The sequence below is a fragment of the Macaca fascicularis genome, chromosome 6 (genome assembly GCF_037993035.2).
Source record: "Macaca fascicularis isolate 582-1 chromosome 6, T2T-MFA8v1.1".
Taxonomy (NCBI): domain Eukaryota; kingdom Metazoa; phylum Chordata; class Mammalia; order Primates; family Cercopithecidae; genus Macaca; species Macaca fascicularis.
The window spans coordinates 64,439,551-64,456,341 of NC_088380.1; the positions used below are offsets into that span (position 1 = coordinate 64,439,551).

The window sequence follows — 16,791 nt, forward strand, 5'->3', positions numbered from 1 at the left end:
TAGCTCTGAAAGTCTAAGCTTAATTCATCGTTTTCCATTTTCTTTTCCAAGTATCATGGCAGTCATTGTATACTGTACAGGGATATTGCTCGTCCTGCCTGCTTGCTCATTGCGTCACACAGAGATGTTGTGTTTGGCTGTCTGTATACCCTCTGGTGAAGATTCTGCCACTCTCTCCCTACTACCCTGGACCTGGGAATTTTAGGCAGGGAGAGATTCTGCCTCTCTCCGACTTCTTGTAAATAGCAGACCCAGATCTACAAGATAATCATTAAAAAACTTTTGATGCTTTATTCTCTTTCTATTCACTGCAAAGAGTAAAAGCAAATCCAAGGCAGGAGGATTGCTTAAGCCCAGGAGTTCAAGAACAGCCTGGTCAACATAGGGTAGACCTCACCTCAACAAATAATAAAACATTATCTGCGGATGGTGGTGTGTGCTGGTAGTCCCAGCTACTTGGCATGCTGAGGTAGAAGGATTGCTTGAGCCCAGGAGTTCAAGGCTGCAGTGAGCCATTATATTGTGCCACTGCACTCCAAGCTAGGTGACAGAGCAAGACTCTGTTTCAAAAGAAAAGAAAAGAAAAAGCCTAAAAGCACATGTATTTGATCTTTTTTCTGACGAATGCATAGAAAATATATTTAGAAATATATATCCTTTTCTAAGAAATACCCAATACTATTCAATGGCTCTTTTAATGGAGCTAGGAAGGAGAGGAGAGGCTTAAGACATTTTCAACTGGGAAATTCTATTATTTTATTGGAACTATAGAAATACAAATTTGCACACTTAAATTTCTGCTCCCAAACTACAGGAACAGAGCTGTTTAGTAGGGAGTAGGTTTGTACATTTTTTTTTTTTGTTATTTTTTTGTTTTCTTTAGATAAAACAATAGTGTTTATTTTTTAAAAGGCAGTTTCTGGTTAACTTTTACAGTGTCTATAAATGCCTTTATGAACCTTTATCTACAGACAGGTAAGCATATAGAAAAGAAAATTTTAAAACTCTATAGGATCTTAGCACATATTATTGTATTTCTGCAGTAGAATCAAACACATATTGAAAGGAAGTCATAATTACTAGATACTGAATAATTATTAGAGTTCGTTTAAGGGAGGAAATATGCATGTAGACAAGGGGTGTTAACAGAATTGACTTACCCTTACAAAAACCCTAACTGGCTTATATGAAGCTGAAGGTGAAGGAAATTAAGACTATTGACCCTGCAGAAGAATATGATGATGAGCTGTTCCTTCAAGGAAAAGGGTGATCTGTTGTATGGAAGTGGCAACAAAGAGTCTGAGTTCCACTGGATATAAGTAGGGCCTAACACTTAAGAGTTCAGACTGGCCAGAAAAGCCAGGAAAGGATGCCTTAGTGGACTGGCAGGCCTCCACAGCCTCTTCCATCTCAGATGCTGTTACAGGAAAGTGGTGGTGACTGTTGATTTTTAAATGAACAAATGTTAGCATTTAAGAAACTGAATCTCAAGGAAGTTATTTAACTTTCTACTCTTCTTTAGGACTGAAGGCATATGGTCACATTTAAATTGGGAGGTAGGATTCTGCAGCTCCTCAGCAGATTTTCACCAAAGACACTAATCCATTACTTGTAAGTGGAGTCCTTGAAGATTCAGGAATGATCAAAAAGTTGCTGTCATCTTTTGGTACAATGCACACAGCACAGAGGGGCAAAGAGGTTAGCTTATATAACATTTTTGTTGAAACCCTTTCATCTTCAAGCCCAATATAAGTCACCTCTTCCATCAAGTCTTTTTTAATTACCAGACAAAACTGCCCACTTTCTCCTGTAAACTCCTATACTACTTTGTACCACCCATTTAGCATGTATCACATTCTACCTTTTTTGTCTTTATCTCTACAAATCTTTTAATTGTTTCCTCCCCAAACCCTCCCAGCCTACTTAGAGACTTAAGCCCCTACAAAATATTAAAGGTTATTAATTTAATATGTTTGGTTATCTGGCTTCCCCTAGGCACTTCAATTATTTCAAACTTACAAAGTACAAACAGGAATACAGTAAGGTACAACATTTAGAGGATTTAGGTGTCATTGTGTTAAATGGTTTATCTGAATTCTCTCATTTAATCCTCATAACTCTTTTAGGAAGATACTACTTTTGTGACATTTTATGGCTATGTTCCATTCATGGATCGCATGGAGCCATATAGGTGGGAATCAAGTCTTTGTGTCCTTGGGATAGGCTGGGGGATAGAAAATGTCCCTTGGGGACATCTTTTATATACATAAATATTTACATAGACATACTCATATAATCCTGTACAAATGAAGAAAATGAACCTCAGAAAAGGTAAGTAACTTTGCCAACATCACCTAGCCAGTAAGTGCTGGGGCCAGCACTACCTTATACTGACTATGATTACAAGTAGTACCTTATAAATAGAGGTGAAAACTTGAGCAGTGAACACTAAACATGAACTAGGAAATCAATACAATCCACTCAGTGCCTGGCACACACTTATAAAGACAACTTTATAAGCATTTGTTATTTTTTATTGAGAGGCCACGCATACCTTTACAAACTCAGTCATCATTTTATTATATATAGAGCAATTGTGTTCATTTGTTACAACTACCCTGGATCATCAAGAATAAATTAAATTATGCTCAACGTATGCTACTACTGAAGGCAGGAAGACCACTTTTATTTTGTGTCCCTCTCTTCTGAGTTCTAATGAAATGGGGGGAAGGGTGGGCAGGTACTACCACATAACTGAAAACATGTACTTCATCTGTCCTAGTCTTTTCTCCTTCCGTGTTAATCATGGTTCTCCAGAGAAATAGAACTAATAGACATATGTATGAGTGTGTGTATGTGAGAGACATATTTATTTACTATAGGAATTGGCTCAGGCAATTATGGAGTCCAAGAAGTCCCACATCTGCAAAGGTGAACCAGGAGAACCAGGAAAGCAAGTCCAAAGGCCAGAGAATCAACCAGGAACCCTGATGTTAGAAGCAGGAGAATATGTATGTCCCAGGTCAGAGAAAGCAAATTGCCCTTCCCCTCAAGTTTTGTTTTGTTCTTCTCTTTGAGGTCCTCAATGGATTGACTGATCCCTGCCAACAATGGTAAGGGCAATCTTCTTTAATCAGTCTACCAATTGAAATGCTAATCTCTTCCAGGAACACTCTCACAGACACACCCCAAAATAGTGTTTTACCAGATATCTGGGCATCCCTTAGCCCAGTCAAGCTGACGCAGAAAATTAACCATTACAAATTCCGCCCCTTGTCACCCTGGTACCCATAAGCATCTCCTTTAACCATATTTAATCTCCATAAGGTCATAATTCTACCAAAATGCTATAACTATCCTTCATACAACCAAAAACACACTAACACATTCCCCAGAAGTGAAAGTAAAGTTTGAATAATGTTTACTCTTATCCTGACATCCTATAACTTAAATACTATGATATAAAATAAATACTTAAATACTAATATAAAGTTAATACCTCTTATGTTATATAAATGAAGATATATGCTTAATATATGTATATATACATATAAATGCGTTCATAAGAAAATACTCATGGCAATTATAGTCCTTATTGCTATAACTGGTCACATGGTCATAGCTGGTATTTATAATTACCTTCTTTTACTACTCATTCTGTATTCCCTTTGCCTTCAGCCAGCACCTCAGCTGGTCATGATTCTTTACCTGGTGGGGTGACCCAAACCTTCATTCCTGAAGGGTCTGGGCTATTAGTAGTCCTCTCTGGATTGGGTTATTTTGTGCTGACCTTAATTACAGGGCATGGTAATACTAAGGGATGCCCTCAGGGATCTCCTTATTCCACACATACTCTTCCTTACCTTCGTTGTGGAGTAGTAATCCAAACACCCCTTGGTAGTTAGGATCAGTCACCCCAGTCAACACCATAACTAACTCCCTTATTGGATGATTGAATCAGATGTATAAGGAGCTCAAAGTGGCCAGGTCTTAACTTCCAATTCAATGGAATCACTGTTGTGTGTGCTGGTAGAAGCATTCCTCCTTCTGAAACTAAGACCTCTAGGCTAGCAGCACATAAATTGGCAGGAACAGGAAGCAAACTTTGCTAGTGGGTCACTGGGGGTAATTATGAGTGGTAACACTCTGATTTCCAGCCACTGATTCCTGGACCCATGAATTCTGGTTATGGGAGAAATAGCACCACATATTGGATGCTGATTCAGAGCATATATGGCCTTTCTGGCCTTCTGGAGAACCTTGCCCCAACCCTGCAAGGTATTGCCTCCTAGCTGAGTAACTGAGTCTTCAAAAGGCCACTCTACCAATTTATTAAACCAGCTGATTGAGGATGTTAGGGAATAGGGTAAGACTAGGGATTTCCATGGGCATGAGCCCAATGCAGCTCTTCTTTGCCAGTAAGGTGAGTTCCTGGTTAGAGACAATGCTGTATGCAATACCATAGTTTTGGCAGAAAAACTGTGCAGGGAAGGCACATCTGTTTCCAGAGAAAGTGCCTTTTCCACTAAGGACAAAATTCTACCCCTTCCACCATGGAAATGGTCCAATGTAATCAACTTGCCATCAGGTAGCTGGCTGATCCCCCCAAAATGCTGTTATATGGGGGTTTAGTGTTGGTTTATGCTGCTGGTGGATTGGGCACTTAGCAATAGTCATAGCCAGGTCAGCCTTGGTGAGTGGAAGTCCATGCTTCTAAGCCCATATATAACCTCCATGCCTGCCACCATGGCCACTTTGTTCTTAGCACATTGAGTGATGACAGGGGTGGTTAGGGAAAGAAGCTGACTAGTATCTACAGAATGGGTCATCCTATTCACTTGGTTATTAAAATCCTCCTCTGCCAAGGTCACACTTTGGTGAGCATTCACATGAGACAAAAATAGCTTTACTTTTTGGTCCATTCAGAGAGATCATTCACGTATCTCTTCCCCAAATTTCTTTTTCACCAGTTTTCCAATCATGTTCCTTCTAAGTCCCTGACTATCCAGACAAATCATTGGCTATTGCCCATGAACTGGTATATAATTGCACATATGGCCATTCCTTCTTCCAAGCAAAGTGAACAACCAATCACCCTGCCTAAAGTTCTTCCCACTGGAAAGACTCCCCTTCACCACTGTCCTTCAGGGATGTCCCAGAGAGGGGCAGTAGTGCTGCTGTAGCTGTATACTTCCAGTGGTACCTGCATATCACACACAACCATCTGTAAACGAGGCCCTCTGTCAACTACTTGCAGGGAACTTTCCATGTGACCACATGTGTAGGCTGGAAGAAAGACAGCAGTGTAATTAATAGGAGTGGTATTAGGGCCACTTCTTTATGTAACTTGTGCCTTCAGTGTCTGCTCGGACCTGATAGATCGTGTATTACACCACTTTTATTTGATGATGAAATGACGTACATGCCCAACGTATGGCCTGGCACGTTAGATAACTCCCTATTATGATGGGCAGACAGCTCAAACCACATGGAAACTTGGTGGCCCATGGTCAATCAGTATCTCCTAAGGCCCAGCAGCAGGCCTATATCTGTGTCTCAAAAGGAGAGTAGTTATCTTTCTTTGGATGATGGCAGGGTCTTGCTCCAGAGTCTGTGCTGTGATTCACACAGAGGGCTCTATCAAAGGCTCCAAACAACATTCCTATCTGACACTGACATTCCAAGCATCATTAAATCTGCTGGATCATGTGGCCCATGTGCAAACCAGCTTGCACAGCAGGCTGGACCTGTTGCAGAGCCCCACTCAAAACTAGGAGTTTTTCTGACACTCTCTTGTTCCGTGCCCCATTTAAACTAGCAGCTTTTCAGCTCACTTAGTACATGAGCCAGAATAACACACACAAAGGAATACATTGCCTCCAAAATCCAACTAAGCCCACTAGGTTTTGTGCCTTTTTGTGTCTTATGATGGAGTCCATATGGCAGATGACAGCCAACATTAAGACCTGGAGCTGAAACAGTTAAGACTGGGCCAGACACTATAGATATGTATCCTGTAAGTAAGACTTATACTCACTGTTCTTACAGCTTAGCTAGGCTTAGCCTTGAGTTAGAAAATGACAGCATGCTACACTATGTCTCTAAGTTACAAGTGAAATAAACATAAGTCTTCAAAAGGACTTCAGAAACAAACATTTCTCCATGAAATGACAGAGGTAAGTGGTGGTTTTAACTTAATATTTAGTTGCCAAGGAAACCGCCTCATTCATCACTCCACTCATCCACTCTCTCTGCCCTCACCCTGCATTATGTTCCTCCATAGCACTTAGTACTATCACATGCCACAAATTCACTTATCATGCTCTGCCTTTTCTAGCAGAATGCCAGCTCTTAAGAGCCAGGGATTTGTCTTGTCCACCCATGTGTTCCGAGTGCCCGGAACAATATTTATTATAATATTTAGTAGGCTTGCAGTACATTTTTATTCAATAAAATAATCTCTGTAGCTATATCTATATAATCACATTTGATAAAAATGAGTTTATCCTTATTTTGAAGGTGTGAGTTTATGCAGAAAAATAAAATTCTACATATAATCTACTAGTGTAGCTATGAAAATTTTAATTTCAAAATAAGAGTAGAGAAATAAAAAAGTGTATACTGACAGCTAGATCATCTTAACCTTAATATAATGAAATGCCTCTGCTCTTGGAAACCAAAAACCACATGCTTTGAATGTATCACTAATGTGAATAAATCTTTCTGCCCCAAACTTAGGCATCTTTGCTATTAACAAAAATAATTCATTTTCCAAGTAAAATTTAATGCTATATTCTGTACTTTTGATACTATTTTTTTCAGAAAACAAAGCTAAGTTAAATATACCCTCCAGCATTTTACATTCAAAATTTCATGATGCTATTTACATTTTATGGATTTGTTTATTTATTTATGTATTTTTTTGAGATGGAGTTTCACTCTTGTTGCCCAGGCTGGAGTGCGATGGTATGATCTCGGCTCACTGCAACTTCCACCTCCCGGGTTCAAGCGATTCTCCTGCCTCAGCCTCCTGAGTAGCTGGGATTACAGGCATGCACCACGATGCCTCACTAATGTTTTTGTTTTTGTTTTTTTTAAGTAAAGACAGGGTTTTACCTTGTTGGCCAGGCTGGTCTCGAACTCCTGACATCAGGTGATTCACCTGTCTTGGCCTCCCAAAGTGCTGGGGTTATAGGAGTGAGCCACTGCACCTGGTCTATGGATTTATTTATATGCATTGTCCTTAAAAAAAATTTATGCAGCTTCCTACCTGAAATTTCCATTTCTCTAAATTCTATTCACAGTCCCCACACTCAAATCATTTAGTATAGCTTAACCAACTCTACCAGGTAGAAAGGCTCTCTCTGCTTGCAGTACCTCCAGCATGCTTTCAGTGAGTGTAAATACATAAAATCATGTGGCACCTAAAGCTAAAACAACTGAAATAACTAAGAAAAACGAAGAGCACATGTAAGAAGCAGGAGGCTTAACTGCACTGGGAACCAGCCAAGGGAATTCCCAGCGCCCCTCACGTGCCTTAAGCTCTCAGTGCTTCCGTAGCTTCCTTAAAGTAAGACAAGTAACCAACTATGGGTTTATAAATTCGTAATCAGAGGTCTTTAGAATTCTTTATCAAGAGAAATATGGATTCAGCTGCAGGCTTTGGACAGGATGGCAGCTCCAGCTCAGAGCCAAGAGCTGAGAATGTGCTGGCTTGACAAACGGATGCTCAAGCCATCCATAAAAGATAAAATCTAAAAAGTCAAAATTTTAAAAAGGTTTACTGCAAACTAAAAATAAGCACAAATTTTGATAAAATATTTCATGAGGCTACATATTACAAGTTTACAAGTTATTGGAAGGACTCCTTTACTGCATGCTGGGAAGATAATTCTGTCTTATATGATCCCTAGCCAAACTAAGCTAACTAAGGCAGTAATTTTGATAATGCCCCGGGGCTCTGAGCAACCCTAGGATACTTTCCTGTACAAAGTGACAATGCTGATTCATTCCCTCAGGAATAACACAGCCTCATCATACCTCACCCTCAAAAAAACCCTTAGCAATCCAAAGCTACTCTGGCAACTGTGAACTTCCCTATGTTGCTTTGGTCACACAGAAAGGAGATCATCACAATATTACTAAATAACAAAGAATTTGCAGAAGCAGGATTCGTTATCCTTCCATCCCAGGCAGGTCACCAGCAAAATGACTTTAAACAGACATCCTAAGGAGATACAATTATCTTCTTCAATTTCCTCCACTATTTCATTGGTTCTCAAACTTTAGAGTATCAGATTCATCTGTAGATTGAGGCCTTGTTAGCTTAAATGGCAGACTGCACAGGGACCCTGATGCCCACCAGGGTCCTCCAGGTGCCAGCCAAAGCCCAAGTGCCCTTTAAGGCAGGGGTCCCCAATCCACCCACAGGCCGTGGACCAATATCAGTCTGTGGCCTGTCAGGAACTGGGCTGCATAGCAGGAGGTGAGCAGCAGGCAAGCCCGCATCAGTACTGCCTGAGCTCCGCCTCCTGTCAGATCAGCAGGGACGTTAGATTCTCCTAGGAGCGTGAACTCTACTGTGAACTGCTCATGCAAGGGATCTAAGTTGTGCATTCCTTATGAGAATCTAACTAATGCCTGATGATCTCAGGTGGAACAATTTCATCCCAAAACCATTCTCTCCCTACTCTCCCAGTTTATGGAAAAATTGTCTTCCACAAAACCGAGTCCCTGGTGCCAAAAACACTGGGGACTGCTGCTTTAAGGGCTCAAAAGAATGAAGAATAGAGCAGGTCCTCATTATTCTTAAAAAATACATCAGAGTACTTGGAAGACAGCGACTTTTCTATCAGTTGTTTTAATTTGTTCTCTAAATCTACTCTTAATTCTAAGGGAATATATAACATGGTATGTAATAGAATGCAAAGAAAACATACCAGTCTGAATGTTTGGTGATTACATACACACACATACACATACATACATACATACATATCCATATATATATATCTTAAACACAAAAATTAAACATTTTATATATTTACTAAAAATTAATAAAATTCAGAATATCCCAAGACATGCATAAGCATCAAAATAACAAATCAGGCCAGGCTCATGTAAAGTGCCAGCATGCAGCATGCACTGTATTGCATGACCTCCCTGCTCTTCTCAGAAAGGACATCATGAACCCTCCCCACTGATACAATGTAAATGCAGGGAGCTGCATCCAATGTGTATTAATATTTATATGTATGCTTTGATGAGTTCTAAAAGTACCCCATTATAGGTACTCATAGGTAGGTAGAACATGAAATGTTATCCTGTCTAATCTGGATAAATAAGTCCCTAAACTAAACTTCTAAAAAAAATACTTGACTAACCACACATCAGGAAATTCCTGACTTTTCCAATCCTCTACATGGATGAGTCACTAGAGTATATTTTGCTATAGGATAGTCCAGAGGCCATTATAAGATATAAAAATAGGTGAATAATCCTAAAACTCTGAATTAAATCTCTCAAAGCAAGGTTACCTTTACATTCCTTCTTTAAATCTAGATACAGCAAAGACAGGAAATGAATGGTGAATACATAAATAATTCTATAGCTAGATTGTTATAGGCATGAGAAGACTATCATCCACAGACTCAAGCAAACATAAAAGGTGGACTCTTAAACATACAACAGTTTCAACAACTTTGCATAGTTTTTATATATAAAAGTGAATTTATGATGTTAATCTACCTATGGGAGGGCATTAAGTCATAGTTCACTTAAATCATTTACCAATTAACTTCAAGTACCAAACAGAATTTCTATAAACCTAAATCTCTTTACTAAGGGATAGCTCAAGCATTACCTAAACATTCCCTACAGAGGCTTTCTGTGCAGCAATGTCAGGGATGCTCCATATTAAACAGTCTCTACCATTCCTTATATTTCCAAATTCAGTGATGACTTCTTATAAGATGAGATGTGAACAGTGAGAAAAAACTAAATAGTTGAAAAAATATTAAGAGAGAAGTTCCTGTTACCCTTATTAGAATATTTTAAAAAGGAAAGAACAGGGGCTGGGCATGGAGAAAGAAGGGAAGTTATGGCCTCTGTAGAGGATTAAATGATGACCTACATAAAGTGAGGAACACTTAGCATTAATTCTCATAAGTTTTTTTAATTTAAAACTTTAAGGCCAATATAACTTTCTAAATCTTTCTGCACACTTTCATTTTTAATTACCCTTTAACACAGCAATATATTACTTTTAAAGAGAACTGGAACACAATTTTCAAATATCATATGCCTCAAGGGATACAGTAATAATTTTCAGTTAAATTACATTAACATGCACTATCACTAAAACACATATATACACATATCAAAAGAACATTATGGCTCTGGAAGCACCCTGAGTTTATAGAGATCCTTAGTCATTCTAAAATGTACAAAGGAAAAATGTGTTCTGCACAAATAAAGTTTACTTACTTGTATTGATCAGAAATTGATTGGACACACCAGGATGATCTACATCATGTATTGCACTGGCAAAAATTGCTGCAAGAATCTCCAAATCTGTAAACACGGCCTGGAAAATCAGACAATATAGATAATATTACTGTTCTACAATGATATGAATTAAAAGTATAAACAAATGAGAAATCTCTAGAATTTAAATGGAAAACAAAATGGAGCTTCAAAATGTGTTATAATGTGTCAAGGGAGAGTCTTACATACTTATGAACTTTTGAAGTATAATCTTGGAAAACATTGTATCTAATTTTATTACATCTCATGATCAAATGTTTTCTATTCACTATTTTTTAAAATATTATTTTAAAACTCTGAAATTCTTTTAAAATAAAATAATAGTTTATTTTCTAAGTATTTAAGATGTCTAAGAATATTTTGAAAATGTACATAAAATTAGTAAGACATGAGCAATTTTTTTCTTTTCTTTCATCAAAACCAGGGTTTCTCACCTTTAGCACTATTGACATTTTGGGCCCGATAACTGCGTGGGAGGCTGTCCTGTGCATTGTAGGATTTTTAGCAGAATTCCTGGCCTCTACCGACAAGATGCCAGTATCATGTACAACTAAAAATGTGATAGTTGTAAACAACCAAAAATGCCTCCAGACATAAATAAAAATATATTTTAAGAAAATCAAATTGCTTTAGTAAACAACTAACGAAATAACTTCTTAGGATTTAGAAAAATTAAAGTATTTCCTTCTAATATAATTCTATGAAAAATATCAATATATTGCTCATGTTTTATAAAACGTTCTTTGGCCTATAAATAAAAGCCGTCAGACTACATTTCAAGAAAACAAATTAACAAAAAGTGAATAAGCCAGATGTGCTTTATGAAATGTCCAGTGGATCATTTCAAAGAAGCAACATCATAAACAGATCAATCATTAAATCTGTGACCAACTGTCACAAGCAAAATCCATCAAAGACTTGACTGTCTATTCACCACAGCATTTTCCCCCATAAGTCAATAAATTATACTTCCAATGAATCCAATTATTTTCTCCATTGAAAACCCTTCAGATAAAAGTTTAATAGACCTTTATGAGTGGCAAGTTAGTGTTCTTGAAATTTCAGAAAACAGATTTACCTCCAAAGCAGGTGTAGACAATAGCACATGAGTAGACTGGACAACATCTGCAGCATGGATATTGTTGTGATAGGCCACATCAGCATGGTAATGGTCTTCGAGAGTCATAAGATATGTAATTAAAGTATCTACTGGAATTTTAAATGTTTTTAATAAATCCCGTTCCTGTAGGGAAAAAAAAATCATTTTAACATTTTTGTCTTTATGTAAACAATTTCACCATAGAGTATGTTTAAGAAAAAAAAACACACACACCAGTATTGCCAATGGATAACCTGGAAATGGCAACTGCACTCTCACATGTCTAGTGAGGAAAATGGGAACCTTTGAGAAGATCCAGGGACTTTGGGACAAAACCAAAGTTGGGTTGTCCTGCTGGAACCCAAGAATACTACGCCCTAGCTGTATGGTGTCAGGAATGAGGTGCCAACTCTAAAAGTTTCTGTGCCCCATTATCATGGAGGCAGCTCCAGTCAAGCACTATTAATTCAACCCCTGCATCACACCAACTGAAAATCAACATCCTCTCTAGGGCTGGAGTTTCCCATTCCAGTCCCAAGGTATCTACAACAGCCTCAACTTCTCATTTAAATCCCATCCTGAGCTGGAGCAAAGCATCAATAAGAGCACGAAATAGATACGGAGAAAGAAGCAGGACACAAAAAAGTGACTGAAAAAACTATATTCTCAGGTTAGCCAGCAGGGGCTTTATTCATTTTTTTTAAAGTTAGTACTCCATTTTCTATGCCAGTCAGGTTCAGATGACTAAGATAATGTCTAAATTATTATTTTAATAAATTGCTTCAACTTGGCTATATTACATCTTTATCTTAAATGCAAAAAAATAACAAAATTGATGTATTTGTGGTTTATACACACTCCACCTTTCTGTATCTTTACTTGTCCCTTGGCAAAGGAGCAAATAAGGATAAAAGTATAAAAATAAGCAAAAGATGGCAAATATTAAAAAAGACAAAATGTATGCACAAGCTACAGACTGGACATTAAGTTCCTAAATAAAAGAAATGTAATAGAACTCAACCACATTACCTGAAAAATGGTGTGCATGATAACAGTCAAGGGCCGGTTACCAGACAACTCTGCTATTCTGAAAACATGAAGACCCCATTTGTTCACATCTTCTAGTTCCTAGAGTAAAAAAAAAAAAAAAAAAGATACCAAAAAATTAGAAAGTAGAGTAAAATATGACTCAATGAACTCAATCATTGAAAAATTACAGACTTTAGGTGGCCGGGCATGGAGGCTTAAGCCTGTAATCCCAGAACTTTGGAAGGCTGAGGCGGGCGGATTACTTGAAGTCAGGAGTTCGAAACCAGCCTGCCCAACGTGGTGAAACCCCGTCTCTACTAAAAATAAAAAAATTAGTCAGGTGTGGTGGTGTGTGCCTGTAATCCCAGCTGCTTGGGAAGCTGAGGCAGGAGAACTGTTTGAACTCGGGAGGCGGAGGTTGTAGTGAGCCAAGATCGCGCCAATGCATTCTGCACTCCAACCTGGGCGACAGGGTGAGACTACGTCTCAAAACCAACCAACCAACCAACAAACAAACAAAAACAAAAAAAAACCCCCAAAAAACAGACTTCAGTGTAAAGATTGTTAGATTTTTTAAACAATGATCCATTTTAAATGTTAACAGACACACCATGTAAGCATAGGCAAACTTTAGGCACATTTACTTAAATGTACTGAAAACTGAATAGTATGGCTTAACCTTAGGACTTTGACATTACAACATATTTATGTACTTTAAGTATCAATCACAAAGCATTTAATGGATAAAATCTATTCACAAAATCTTAACTGTTTTCCTAAAACCCAGAAGACAAGACAGATTTCTAACTCTTTAAGGCCAAACAATGAAATGAAGATGCAAATAATCACCCCCCAAGCCCCTAAAACATACATACCAAACCACCTGTCTAAGGCACTTTACAAGAGCTTTATAAAATGCCTGCCCTTCAAAAAAAAAACAAAAAACAAAAAATAAAACCTCCAATTAATAAACTTTTCTATCTATTCAACAGACTAGAAGTGAAAATTCATAAAAGGGCATCATTTAATATTTATGATCCTGATCTTTGAAATCATCATACCTTGGCAAGGACATCTTCTTGTTCAGTTTTAACTCCAAACCTTGGAATACTTGAATTAGTCAGGCTAGAGCTGTGCATCAATTTCTTGACTCCACTGATCTGAGACATTGGTCTTTTCTTTTTCTCCTTTTCCTTCTGAGTTGGAGAAGGAATTTCCACTTCATGTTGCTTATCTTGAGAAATTCAGAAAATGTTCTATATTTATTATTAATTCTATCTGTTTTTATATCATCATATGCATAACTGGAAGGATTATAATTGATCATTATATATTCCAGGAAATGTTCCCAACTAAAAATTTTCCTTTTAGAGAGTTCAGTATTTACATTTGAATTGGACTTAATTTGATATCTTCAAACACAAAATTAAGCAAATAAGTTCCACTACAAAATAATAATATCAAATGCATTCCATGGTTACCTCTTTGATACAATGTCCTAATAAAAAATGTTGCAAGACTTAGCATGACAGCCGACTCAGAGAATACACAACAGGTGGTTATTTCCACTGTTCATCAATTCCATTCCTATCTGAAATTGACTTAATGAACTGAAAATTGTTCTTGCCAACTAAGGACTCCAGTTTCAATACGTACTTTGAAATGGTAGAAACTTTATATACAAATGTCATGAAAACAGCAGTATATAAAACTAACAGCTAACTGAAATGGGTAACACTGTGGGAGTTGAAACAGCAGGTTTTGGATGACTTAGATTAATTCTGCTACTTTTTATTTCTGTATGATAGTGAGATAAGGGTTAAGTCCCCAGGTTTTATGGGAGTATAGAGAATCGTAAATATTACCTGATAACTGAATACACACATAAGCTAATTGTGTTCTATAGTAAAAGACCTAACATGTCTTCATACTTTCATCCACGATTTCAAGGCAGTGATAAACAACTCTAACTCATCCTTGTACATAGAACACGTTCTGTAAGTGTTTAATATGTTAACTATATATAACAGCAATTTTGTTTTGAAAGTAAGTCCAGGATATGTTCAAATTACTGCCCTTTATTTACTGCATTTTCTTTCTGTGGATGAGGTACAAGAGTTGTCCCAGGACACCAAACTCAGCCATTATTAGCAAACTTTTATTTAGCATTTGTATTTTATCCACCACCAGTTTACTAGGCTTGATGTCCACGAGACTGTCAATTCATCGAGGGTAGGAATCATTTCTAATTCATCATTCAACACCTATTGCCCAACAATGGCTGGCATTTAATAAGAATTGGTTGAATACATGAATAGATCTCTCTATAAAATATATTTTACAGTTTGGTACTATGAAAAAATGGCAATATATAACCTTAATTTGAGAATTCCCAAAGTCCTAAATAAAACTAAGAACATGTAGTTTTTCACCTGCAACTCTAAAATTCAGAGGCATATAGTGTCAAATTATTAATATGACAAATGAAAACAAATAGAACTTCTAACACTTGTTAGAAGTTCCAAAATGTTAGGTTTCCAAAATGAGTTGGCACCCCAATCCTCCTATAAAAACAAGCAAACAACTGAAGAAAACATTTTTAATTGCATGTTGTTATTCTCACCTAAGAATGTGTTTGATATAAACTCTGACACTTGATTTCCAGACCGACTCATTTCAGAGAGATGGGTGAGCTCCCGATTAAGCATCCTTTTAAACTGAAAAACAGAAAAGTAAAATGAAATAATAGAAGAGGAAAGTTGAAGTGAAATACAAATGCATACTCTGAGATACGGGAAGATATGCCCGAAGAATTTTTAACTTGTCCTGACAATTTAGAATAGTGCCTTCCAGCAGAACTTTCTTCAATGAGGGAAAACACCATCATCTGTGCCTCCAATGAGAGCAGTCATTAGCCACAGGTGGTTACTAAGCATTTGAAATGTGGCTAGTGTAAATGAGAAGCCAAAATTTGAATTTTAGTTAATTTTAACTACTTTTAATTTAAATAATCACATGTGGCTCATGGCCACCAGTTTGACCAGCACAAATTTAGACTCTCAAGGACTGAAGGGAAAATCAGGAGAAATAAGCAAAGAAAAGCAAATTAAAAATTAAGATTTATTATTAGTTATTTAGAGAAGAGAGAAACTAATTTATAGCACATAAAAGTGTTGCCATACAATAAAACATGGAATGCTTTCATCAATTTATGAGCAGAAATGAATATATATATACTGATCAAGGTCTTAAAATTTAGTCTTTTACTCCAAAGCAAAACTTAATAGACTTGAGTACTCTTCTAGAACTATGGAGAAGTAAAATATCTAAATAAATACTGTATAATGTTTCTTTTTAAAAGTTGTTTTTCAAGTAAGAGTATAACATTTATTGGTTCTCAACATCCACCAAATTTACCGTTTTCCCAAGTCACTAAATAGGAAACAGGTCAATTTTCAATAATCTACTTCACAATTTTTATTACTGATGCCACAGTGCCTATTTCATTGAAAGAAACACTGGAATTAACCTACCAGCACCACATGGCATTACCAGTATCCAAAACTCCCCAAGATTTTACACTTCCCTAACCCCCATCAGCTGTTTCTTAAGCATTAGGCATTTCAGAGTCCTTTAACTCTGAAAACAGCCCGACAAGGCCTTTTAATAAGCCTTCAATATTTGCCTTAATATACAGAAACAATATATTTTTTCTATACATAGAGTAACTGCTGTTAGATACTTGATGAGAAAAATATGTCAGATGCATTTACTCTAATCATTAGATTAGCCTTTAAAATTTGGAATTTCACCATAAATTCTCATTTAAGTATGAAGGTAAGTGTTGAGTTTATATTTTAGTAATGTTTGAAATATAATTCTTACTCAGTATTTATTTAGAACTATTTTGCTTCTCTGCATAATTCATACCAAGATGGCCTGACTCTATACCGTTTGCTAAATAACTTCCAAAGTCAATCTTACAGACCATCTAGATTAGGTTTTAACTCAGCATTTAACTGTTATCAAAACAAACAAAAAACCCTCAACCATTTCAATGTACTGTTGGATGAGAGAGATGTGTATTCGCATTCCAGCGTAGTCAAAAACAAAGAACT

The 16,791-nt window shown here is 37.0% G+C and overlaps 1 protein-coding gene across 10 annotated transcripts in view; it reads right to left on the reverse strand.

Annotated features, from left to right (window-relative positions):
- PDE4D (phosphodiesterase 4D) overlaps window positions 1-16,791 on the reverse strand; it is an 807,734-nt gene that overhangs the window by 7,948 nt on the left and 782,995 nt on the right. For all 10 annotated transcript variants that reach the window (XM_005556956.4, XM_015451424.3, XM_065546289.1 and 7 more), the window contains 5 exons: window positions 15,297-15,390; window positions 13,735-13,907; window positions 12,674-12,772; window positions 11,624-11,788; window positions 10,486-10,585 (listed from right to left, as the gene is read on the reverse strand). In XM_005556956.4, coding sequence (XP_005557013.1) covers window positions 10,486-10,585; window positions 11,624-11,788; window positions 12,674-12,772; window positions 13,735-13,907; window positions 15,297-15,390 — 631 coding nt within the window. The remainder of the gene's footprint in view (window positions 1-10,485; window positions 10,586-11,623; window positions 11,789-12,673; window positions 12,773-13,734; window positions 13,908-15,296; window positions 15,391-16,791) is intronic.